Consider the following 12,142-nt stretch of genomic DNA (forward strand, 5'->3'; position numbering starts at 1 on the left):
TAAAAGTTTTGATCGTCACGTTTCTGGATCATGTAATTGAAATTAATATTGTAATGATATTTATCTGGTCTATTTATCTTGGCGTCTTTAATATATTCTATCAAATACATAAATTACAAATGACAAATTCCCTTACTATTTTCTGACAATTAAATCATAACGTACAATCTTTGGTATTCGATAAAATGCCAAGACGAATAATGAAGAAATGTGGAATTATTTCAATGTGAATGTGGATATCGAGTACATTTATAATTGTTGTTGTTCTGATTCATGAATTTATGAATAATACATTTTAATATTACTGAATAATTATTAATTAATAAATCATTATTATTTAATATAACATAATAATCTGAAGCAAGGATTGTATTGCATTTATTTTATTGTATTTAGTTTTAGAATATTGTTTACGTATAAAGACATTATTTGCTATTAAATTCAGGGAGATTGGATTTATAATTAGTATTTCTATTTTATAATTAATATTCGACTGCATTTTCTCGTGAACAGTTTCAGTTATAATATTTTAAATTAAATAATGATTTATTATAAAAAATGTTTATATTTATTCATAATTTTTCTTTTAAGTTTATAAGTTTATAAGGTTATAAGTTTATTATTATTAAAGTTTGCAATTTACAATTTAATCTTTAATTTTTTTTCTTATATATGCGTTTGTTATATTTGCTCTATTAAATTTTAGTTTAATATTATAAAAAATGTATTGTTATTCGAAAGAAAATTTATGTTGTATAAATAAATTATTTTTATATCAATTCTTAGTCGAACAAATTCTCAAATTCTCAAATATTTCATAGCATAGACATTTTAATAAATTATTAGAATTGTATAGCAAAATAAAAAAAAAATTCCCTACAAATACTTTTTTTATTCTCCTTCTTACAATGAAAGTGTTTTGCTTCACCTTTATATTTTCCAGGTTTTATAATCAATCTTCAAAGTCAGTTTTAGTTTGAATGATCGATTTACTTTTTACATAACAACATCTCCGTCGGCATCTATGGTATGAAATCAAATATTTATCGAAGGAATTAAAATGTTGACTCCTTTGCCGTTAATATAATATACTGGTGAAATAATAAAATAAAATTTTGCAGGATACGTCCAGTAACTTTATAGAATAACAAGTGTGCTTAATATTCTGATCGGAAAGAAGAAGAAGAAGAATGTGAACGGAAGTTCTGATGCGCTTGAAGAATCTTAAAGACGTCACGATTTTGACAGCAGTCAGGAATGTTGAGCTACTGACTTTTCTCTCTACTCCAAGATATATAAGTACATGAGAGTAAAGGGATACTTAACTTGCACATTAAAATCTTCATTCTAGAAAAGTGTGGAGCACACTATACTCTGGTGCTCTCTCTCTCTCTCTCTCTCTCTCTCTCTCTCTCTCTCTCTCTCTTTCTTTTTTCTCTTATCCATTCCTGCAATTTCCTTTAATGGCTTCTTAAATCGACGAAGGTTTTACGAGTTGGTTAAGCGAGTAATCGATATTCTTGATTCCTTCGTTCTTTCTTCGTCACTACAAAGACAGATTCAAGTTACAGACTTTTATTGCTTTAAACTGATTGAAATCTATGTGAAGAGTGACTGAACGATTTCATACGAACGAATGACTATAATTAATTCGACGACATCTGAAATACCTTATTATTATAGACATGTATTCAGATAAAAGATATAAATTCAGTTTTAATTCGATTTTAATTGGAATGGCCCCAAGTAGGTTGAAGCTTAAATTAGCACTGAAATTAGAAATGATATTTGTACATGAATTCTTTTATTTCCTCTAACTAATGGTATAAAGTATAATGATAAACATTGGTTTTAAAGAAAATCTATTATTGCAATTATGATTACAAATTCATTGAAGGAGAGTATAAAAATAAAACCGAACCATAAAACGAATTTTGAAATGGTAGACCTCTTATCGCTCTATATTCTCTTCCCCCCCTGTTTCTGACACACTTTTTCGTCAATCTCTCTCTCTCTCTCTCTCTCTCTCTCTCTCTCGCTCTCCCTCCATCCTTCTCTTATATCCGTTCGAAAACATCGATCTTCTCTCTTTAACTTTCTGTGCTATGCGTTAGTCTATCTCTTCTCCTTCCTATATAGTTCTTTCTTTCCTCCCCTCTCGCCGACACTCATTTTCACTCACCCTGTCTCTCACTCTCTGTCAATCTCTCTCTCTCTCTCTCTCTCTCTCTCTCTCTCTCTCTCTGTCTCTCTCTGTCTCTCTCTGTCTCTCTCTGTCTCTCTCTGTCTGTCTCTCTCTCTCTATCTCTCTATCTCTCTCCATATATATATCTCTCTCTCTCTCACTCTCACTCTATCTATCTCGCTCACTTCCTTTTTCGCACTCTCTCACTCTCGGTTGTGCTTGAGACTCGAAGCTCGAAGCACCCTTCAGAACCAACGATCTTTGACTGTGCATCTGTGATTCATTCGAGCAGCTCACTTCTCATTGTCCCAACTTCAAGTTGACAATAGCTGTAAACGAGCCTCTGTGATCACTGTTTAAGCTCTTTATTATATCTCTAAAATATTTACCCCCGGGGTGATGTCAGAGCTAAAACATCTCTATAAATGAAGTGAAACATCTTCGTAATTGAATTGAAACACCCATGTATAGCAAATAGTGATGTATACGTGTATTTCTTATTATCTATTCTACAAATTAAAGTATTTCAATCATCGCCGCTTTAATTATAAGGTAATTTATGAAGAAGAAATTTCTATTATTAGTAATTGAATTCTTGCTTGAAGATTTCATTAGCAATTTTAAATCTAAGTGCTACCTCGTCAAAGTTTTTAACATAAATACATTAAATACTCATTAATTATATATTTTTTTAAATTAGATATAATTCGCATCAATATTATTAATAATAATATCTATCGATTAAAACTTTCATAATGTACAATTTACTAATGTCTTAAATTTTATAATTACTGTTTTCTAGGAACTCTGAGCTTAATTAAAACACTTTATTACGTATATTCATTTACTGGAAAGTGAACTTTCTTTAAGTTATTTGAAGAATCTTCTCCTCCCGTGATTTTTATGAATTCTTCTCCAAGAGACAATCTTATTCGCGCGTTAGTCTAATTTTCTAAAACTTTTTTGATTATAAAATACGTTGTATAATATAATGAAAGTATTTCTTAAGAATTTTTGTCATTGTAATTCTTAGTATTAATAATTTCTGTATATTTTCTAATGCTTTTAATCTTTTTCATTCATTGCTGTCTTTTCTTTAATTTATTAAATTTCTGCATTATATTGCTGTAGCTCTTGTCTCATAATTGATTTAACTGACTTTCTTCAACTATATCAATTACTATAACATTACGTGTATTCTCATACGACAGAAATTGTCGCTAATCATAAAACTTGTAGACAGGTTGACCACATTTAATATTGTAATTTATTTGGTTAACAAATATAAATTATCAATCGCATACTTAATTATTTTACTTATTAATGCATCGATACTTGTACTACCGTTTGAAAAATTATGTCATACGCAGATTTCACTTGAATATTTATAAAATAAAGAGAGAAATGTTTATTATAATTGCTTAAATCAAAGGCAAATCAACTAACAGAGCGGTAAATTAATAATTACGAAAAATTTTGAATGAATTTTGAAATGATATCGTCGGTGATGCGGAATTTGTTTTATAAAAATTTTCATATTTCTTTCGTGAATTATATTAAGTCAATGGGGGTTTTTTTTTTTTTTTTTTTTACATAAATTGATATGCGGTAGTTATTTAGTGTCACGCGAGAGTATGAAATTACATGTGCAATCTTTAGTTTTGCACAATTAACTATACTTCCCTACTACATAATGACATTCTCGAGTACCTTGATTTTAAAGCGCAGTGCTTCATTAATCTGAGTTCCAAGTATATTTATAATCTATGTCATAACTTACCTATTACTTCCTAAAATATAGAGCTTCATTAATAGCTTGGATGAAATAAAAGGAAATAGGTTATTAGTTAATACAAAAAATGTTCAAAATTATATCCTCCTGTTTATATTTTCATAGAATTTTCTGTTCGATTATATAATTTTGTAGATAAATTCGCTTTTATAATACTTTAACTTTTGTTTTTAATAACTGGGCTAACATAAATCAAAATTATTTTTTAGTTACTCTACTCAAAGTTTCCGCGGCTTGTACCTAGTTTTTTTTTTGTTTTTTTTTTGCTTTTTTTTGTTTTTTTTTTTGTTTTTTTTTGTTTTTTTTTGTTGTTGCTTAATATGCACTTGCTTTATATACTTCGAAGCTTATTTTATAAAAACTGAATTAATTAAACTTATTCCTGTACGGATGTTTCCTTTACATTTTATCATCCATTTAAATTTACAACATTAACCTTATAACATATTAATATAAGTCTATTTACCTTAAAAATATATTTTTGTTATTAAATCGATTGTTTGTTATAATTGCATTATAAAAAATAATCTACAAATAATTCATTACGAATATTGAAATAAGTAATTATCTATTGTTTTTTGATCAGTATGATTATTTTCATTTCTCCTAATGAATATGATGTTTCTCTCTCTCTCTCTCTTTTATGTACATGACTCGCAACTTAAATCATATTCAATAATAATGTTTAACTTCACATCTACGCAATGTTTGTGAATTGGCTTTCTACTTATTAATATATTAATTTGTCGATAGCTATAAATAAAACTCTAACCATTTTAAGCTCTATATTATAATTTATTAACTGTACTGGAATTTTAAATATTAGTATATACGTATTGGTATTATTTATATAAGATCAAAATGTCACGATATTTTACAAAGAGAAAAAAAAATTCTTTAAATCATATATATATATATATATATATATTTTTATTTAAATTTTCAATTCAATGTCGTTCCTTTTATTTGAAAATTACGGGAAAAAGCGTAGAAAATACAATTTTAGGAAATACATTTAGTTCTTGCATGCTCGATGTCATTAATTGCCAACACGGTAGTTTATATATATATATATATATATATATATCATACCATTTAATCTAGCTAGATAAGGCTTTCAAGTTTTCTTGTATTCATTAAAATAATAATTCTAAGTGCAGTATTTTAGCACGAATTCAATATGCTACTTATGACTAAACGAGGTTTTTACATCTGTGTAACATTTATAATAAATGTCAGGTTACGTGACAAGAATTGCTCTTTATATTTTACGTAGGACTAGGGTTTTCCGTTTTCCTTTATCTTGGCTCAATGAGCTACAACTTAATTAAGGCAGTTGCTTTCAAACGTATATGTGCACGGGGAAGCCGGTGGTATGGGTACTCCTACGGTAACTTGATCATTGCGGTAAACAGATGCTTGTCCTCTCTACTGTTCGTTCTCGTTCTCACCATCCCTCTTTCTCTCTTCTATCTCGTTCGAATGTATCTGCTTGTCTGGCCCTATGTCCCAGGTCAACACGAGTGCAAACTGATCTTGACAAGGAGTACAAGCCTCGCTTGGGTCCGGCATGAGCAATGATGTGACATCGCATCGCTACCACCCACGATGAAATGATCCGCCTTCGAATCGCCTAACAGTGTACTCTGTACACTATACTCTGCGTTTATAATAGCGACTCCGTGAAATTTTTGGACCAAAATAATGTACTCACGTCCATTGCGTTGAAGGATTAAATTGCTTATTGCTGGATTAGCGAGATTGCATCGCCCGCGGAAAAAATTCATTACCGCAAAATGCATATAATCGATCAATTCTCATCCTTCTTTCTAATTCATCAATCTTTATTCCTCCTTTTTCTCATACTCGATGTATCTCAAAAAAAAGCTCGAGAAATTTTCAAGAAATAATTCGTATTTGTTTCATTTCTTCCTTTCCTCTTTCCTTTATTTTTTTTTTCTCTTTTTTGTTTTACTATTTTTATTATCCCTAATTGATTAATAAGAATAACAATTAATTTTAATAAATAAGGATATTAGAAAAAATAAATATTAAAAAATATTATGAAAATGATATATTACTTATAACAAAATTAAGTTAAACTTATAAATTAATCAATTATAATTTTAATATAATTCATATCAAATGAGAATATGCCTGTCTTTACAACAGCATATAACAAGCGATTTCTACGATTCTCAAGAAACGAACAATTTCTTATGTGATTGTGTTCTAAGTCTTTTTACACTTGTAAATCACGAACCGATAATGCTGTAATCGAGTGAAAAAATTACGCTGGAGAGCGTAAATCTCGCGAGATAACGACACCTTAGGGAACATTAAGACTGCTACAACACTGTCACTTATGGTGAATGCTCTCTGCACTTCATCTTTTATTCTCTCTCCGTCTCTCTATGTCCCCTCACAAGCGCACACGCACACATTATCCCTTGTGCTCTAATCCTTTGTAATGGCTGGTGCATTGTATATATCGGGACAGGTTTCGTTCAATAGCTGAGCCGTACTCGGCGATACACTCTCCGGGTAGTTGTTGCGCATTCTCTGAAACAGCAGATAACCGCAAGAACGTCGAACTGTAAACATCGGGAAACGTATTAGCTACAATCTTGATTATTTATAGCCTCGCCAGTGAGCCGAATGACTGCAGTCACTGCTTTAATTTAGACTTTAGCAGGACTTAGTGCATGTCAAGAGATTCGTACCAACTGAATATCCACGCAACTGTATGTTTATCAGCAGATTATTATTTGCACTAATAATGGCTTATTTTCCAAATGAATTTTTATACTGATAAAGCCACTGAGATTGCATAAAATCGTAAATTTAAGTGCTTTACATTCTTTATCTCCTATTACGTAAATTATCATTATTTTCTTTTAGCTTATATTAAAGAAATTTGCAATTAATTCGTGCGTCGAATGTCAATTATAGTTTGCTTGCGTTTATAGAAATCATTTTCTTCTTTTTATTTAAAATTTTATCTAAACTTTAACTTTCCCAATACTTTTTATGTTATTAAAGGGTAATTAGAATATTATATATTAAAAATAATACTCGTTGGATAACTAGATTTATGGCGTTAAATATAGGATTAAAAATCGAGATCGTGGTAATTAGCTTCGCATGAAGAGGGCAGTAGCTTTTCGACACATTTAGTAATTAACCATAGAGCCTACTTGACTACTCATCAGAAATTTTCATAAATATATATATATATCTATATATATATTTTTTTTATTTATACATAATTTTAATATCAATGTTAATAGCAATGTAAAGTTATTGATTTATAAATGTTTAGCTAAATATTAAACTTTTATCGCAATTACGCGCATTAAACTGCTATGAAGTGCTTTATTTTTTAATATTATAATTTTTTATAGCGCTGTAAATTACGTTTCGTTGGTTCATAAAGTGTCAAACTTTATAAAACAGCTCGTACATAAAATAAACGTAGACATATATAAACATTAGATTCGTTGAGTACACGAATCGCATAAATTGAAGCAATAATCTACTTGCAGAATAAACATACGGCAAGTAATTCACTTAGTACATAGAATGAAAAATTATAAAAAAAAAAGGCGGTAGGGAGGGGTGGGAAGGGGTGTTGAGGGAGTCGGTGGTAGGGTTTGAATGAAATTATGAAGGCAAATACGTTAAGCCGAAGGGGACTGTTCGAAAATTTATGCTGACCAGCGCGGTTACAAATGAATATTGTGTCTCGTCTTTCTCTTTTCTATTCATCTAATTATTTGCCGAGTGGATAGGCCAGACGTAACGCGTGCAACATTAATCGTCAAAGAGAAAAGTTGGAAAGGAAAAGTCTGGGCATTTTATTCGCGTCCTCTGGCGCAAAAGATCCGACAGAAGGAGCGCTTTAATGTAAAAAAATGTCGGGCTTACGGCGTCAGTGTGAATTGGATGGGCAGCAAAAAGAAGTCCGGTCAGGGCGGCGAATCCCGGGCGCAGCGACGCCACCACCAGACTCACCCTCGTAACTAGCATACAAGCCGCAGCGTGGAGAGCGACATTAGTCGCGTGGTACCAGGATGGCGTCAGGCCAGCCACCAGGTAATTTAATCTGAAATCATAGAATTATACGGGACATTTTAGCTGGCTTTATTATCACTAAAACTCGTATAATTGGGTTTGCTTTTATAAATATTTTGGTCGATGCGCGCAGTCACCGCGACTCGCCGTCTCTCGAAATTTAAACGGAAGCGTAGGTAGAAGATGAGCTTATCGATCAAAGGGCTCGGTGATTTCACATGATCGTGGACAAGCGATCAGACCAGTGATTACCTGAGAATATGAGCTGAACAATTACTCTTTAGCGCTGTAGTTATTATAGCTCAAAAGTATTTTACTACACGTGCCCGCGCACACACGCACGCACAACTTATTGATCGGCATTTAGTGGTTTATAAAATAAGTTTCATTACATTACTGTTATTACTGTAATAATATATTTATGTAATACGTTCATTTTTAAGAAGTATTGCAAATAGTAACGCAATAGTAAACTGTTAATACCAATACATATTGTATTTTTAGATACGCGTCGTGTTATTTGCTGCTTTTGGGTTTTGTTAGACTGTGGTCGATAATTAAATTTAATATTCATTAATTGCGTTTAATTGAATCGTATTCTATATTCAATTTAATGGTAATAATATTTTGTAATTGATATTTGTTGATAAACGTGAAAGTTTAATCTGCCGGAAGCTACGAATCTTTGCTGTAAATATTTGTTAAAAATGTTAGAATTGAAAATTTTGTATAATAAAGAATATAATATTCTTTTTGCTAAGGCATATAATTCTTAGATAAACATCCCTTCCCTTACACCAATAATCTTAATAAACTATGATAATTGTAATAATTAACAGAAAGGCTCTAAATAATCTAATGAGACTATGAAATTTCTTTAAAATTAAAAACTAATGTGATTGTAAAGCTTATTTCGTTTAAGTCAAATAGCGCATAATGTGTATCTTCGTGAAAAGTCTCCAGATGATTGAGCAGACAAAACTTTTGAACGTAGAGAAACGTATTACATAATAGCATTCAATTATCATCTTTGAAAATTTCGTATAAATATATGGTTGTGGGTAGGAGGTTGATAATAGAACATTCAATGCCTGATGCTAATTTGAATTGAGAACCAAATGAACTAAGCTGCAGTTGAGCTGCCATCTCCAATTTACCCTGCCAAGGACACGTTTGTGCGATCGTAATGAATAGTCGGGGGCAGCGATTGATTTGAATCGTCCTGATTGGCTGATAATTGAAAGTAGACGAGCCAGTTCTCACTGTAGCAGTTCACTCATATCGATATTAATCATTATTCATCATTCATCCGTATTATTCTTCACACGTCGAGGTGTTATATTAATCAGCACTTAGTACTGTCACCGTATTTCCATCAAAACGCTGAAAATTTTCTAAAAATTTCAGTGCTAAAAATTGGCAGTGGAGTAGACAGGGAAGGGATTCAGTGGCACTGAAGCTGATGGAGCATTCAATGGAAAAACAAAAGCAGATGAAGTGTTTTTATTTACAGACAAAACTCATCAAATTTTAGGAAAACGTTCAAGTTCAGTCGAAGCTCTCGTTAAGTTTCTAACTTCGACGAAAGCCGCTTAAGACCAACTTGACTTAATCGGATTTTGAGAAACTCTGGCGCTCCGCTTTTTTTACTCTCCACTTTTCTCTTTGATACTGATGAAGACGATCCAAGCTGCTTGCTATTCGGATTCTAAAGAAAATCCAAATTAAAGCTATGGAGAGAACATTTGTCGAGCAACGGTTAGTCTTTTCGCCGATGAGAAAAGATAGTAACGCGGAAAGTGTCTCGAAGAATAATAAGGGATAAGATAATAAAAGTTTAAGTTGGAGGAAAGCAGCGGGTGGGAGATCAAGTTAGATAGAGAAGAGATGGAATGGTGGAGGGAGAGATAGATAAAGAGGTGGGACTCGCGGAAGGACGAAAACAAACATCGTAACACGCTGACGCAGCGATGCAATAATTTTGGACGCCTGCTGTCGACGTGTACGTAAGGTCGACGTTCTCCCGGCGCAGTGCGCCTTCCTATTCCCTCCGCTCTTACATCCCCCTCGCCATTCGCGCCGCCGCCGCTGCCGCCACCGCGACCGCCGGCCATTTTATACTGCACTCAGAACCGGAGCTTTTGGCTTTGGCTTTGGCTTCGTTCCAGGTGTCAAGGATTCGAGGTAGCTCCAAACCGGAAACACAGAAAGCTCGTGATTCCATCTACTTTCTTACTGTAGGGCGAATCTACTTTTTGTATTCCAAGTCAAATAACGTACTTTTTCGTTTTCTCTCATCATAATTATTTCACGCTATTCGGAACTTTTTCACGATATCTTGGTTTCAAATTATAGAAGAAAAACGTTAAAAGGATGTACTCTACGACGTTGATATCACTTGACATACAAAGTAAGTGCCAGGAACATGAAATACAGTAAGCGTCAAAAAGGTAAAGTTAGACCCCTCAAAGCAAAGCTTGAAATTTATTTTCAATCGAGGCATTAAATTGAATTTATGAATATACGGGTAATAAATTTGAAACGAAATTAAAATTTTTTATTCTTCTTATAAACAGTCCAATTTGTTGAGAGCTCGCAGTGCATATTTTTATATAGCAATTTATGAGCAACAAATATAATATATTTCTATATTTTTCATTTTATATACTAATATATTAAATTTTTTTTTTCTTTTTTTTTTTCAGTAACACAGCTTATTTAATAATTAAAAGTGTGCTTGAATAAGAAGAATTTTAAGTTTAAATGAATGACATGTACAAAATGAGTGTAAGTTGGAATTACTGTAAAGCATTTAAAACTTTCACGATATAAGATATAAAAAATATTATGTGCCATTACGTTAATCGTACGCATTACCCGGAATATATTTTAATATTTATTTCGATAAAATTCTCTCCTGTTATTAGTTTTTACTTTGTAATTATTGAAGAAATTTCGAAGATTTTGTCGAACTACGGCTAAACGAGCGAATAATACGAATATTTCCTTTTAATATAGGAATATTAAAAATAAATGAAATAATTATAATAATAAGAATTTCTATGCACGATAATTTTAGAATATTTTATTACAATTAAAATTCAAATTTCTTTCATCAAACAAAAATACTCGCCAATACGAATGGGTTCTTAAAATACGTTGTGACTTACCGTTTTAATTGTATATCAAATTGTATACATCAAACATTATTTATACGGTACTATTGTACTGATGAATCGTGCGAACAATTTTTGTAATTCGAAGCCAAGCGCAATTGAAATAAAAGAAAATAAACATTCCTTTCGAGAATGTCGAAACACACGTCACGTTTTGGGAACAGCGACACGTAATACGTCGACTCGGCCGTACCAAAACGAAACGAAGGTATTTCGCACGTACCTGCGTACATGGAAGATTACATTTTGTAGGAAAAATAAAATTACTTTTGCCGCGCATCCGTGCATCCGCGCGTCCGCTCGCACTTTACGTTTCCTCTCTCTCTCTCTCTCTCTCTCTCTCTCTCTCTCTCTCTCTCGCTCTGTATCTACACGATTCCGTTGTCGCATTCACATAGTTATAGGCAAAAATATTGGATTTTAACGTGTGCAGAATATGTAAGATGCGCTCTGCATGTATGGCATTGGATGAGGATTTTATAGCGAAATTTTCGAAATTATTTAAAGAGGGACCTGCAACACCAAAGCCAACACTTTTACACGGCTTGTCAAATCTTCAAAAATAAGTAGCGCATTAAGGGCGTAAATAAATTAATAGGTTCCCGGAAAATTATGAAAGAAATCATTAATGAAAAGAGTAGATGGTTGGAGGGAAATGGAATATAAGTGGACGCTGTCATACTTTTCTTTTTCTTTTATTTATTATTTATTTCTAGTTGTTTTATTATTTTTCTTTTTTTTTTTTGTTTCTGGTTTTTTTTTTGTTTTTTTTTTGTTTTAAGAAAGTACTTTTCCAGTTATTTGAGCTGCCGTGAATCGCAAGAAAGAAGCTCTGCCCTACTCCATTCGTCCTCGTAACGAGGCATTAAAGTCCGACGATGTCGTTAAATCATACCGAAGCCGGGAGTCGACGCG

The 12,142-nt window shown here is 32.1% G+C and overlaps 1 protein-coding gene across 1 annotated transcript in view; it reads right to left on the bottom strand.

The window, feature by feature from the left end:
• LOC105365150 (transmembrane and TPR repeat-containing protein 1) overlaps window positions 1-12,142 on the bottom strand; it is a 135,654-nt gene that overhangs the window by 87,535 nt on the left and 35,977 nt on the right. Inside the window, exon 2 of the mRNA XM_011503244.1 lies at window positions 7,905-8,082. Coding sequence (XP_011501546.1) covers window positions 7,905-8,082 — 178 coding nt within the window. The remainder of the gene's footprint in view (window positions 1-7,904; window positions 8,083-12,142) is intronic.

Source organism: Ceratosolen solmsi, unplaced genomic scaffold, assembly GCF_000503995.2.
Source record: "Ceratosolen solmsi marchali unplaced genomic scaffold, CerSol_1.0 scaffold45, whole genome shotgun sequence".
NCBI classification, from domain to species: Eukaryota; Metazoa; Arthropoda; class Insecta; order Hymenoptera; family Agaonidae; genus Ceratosolen; species Ceratosolen solmsi.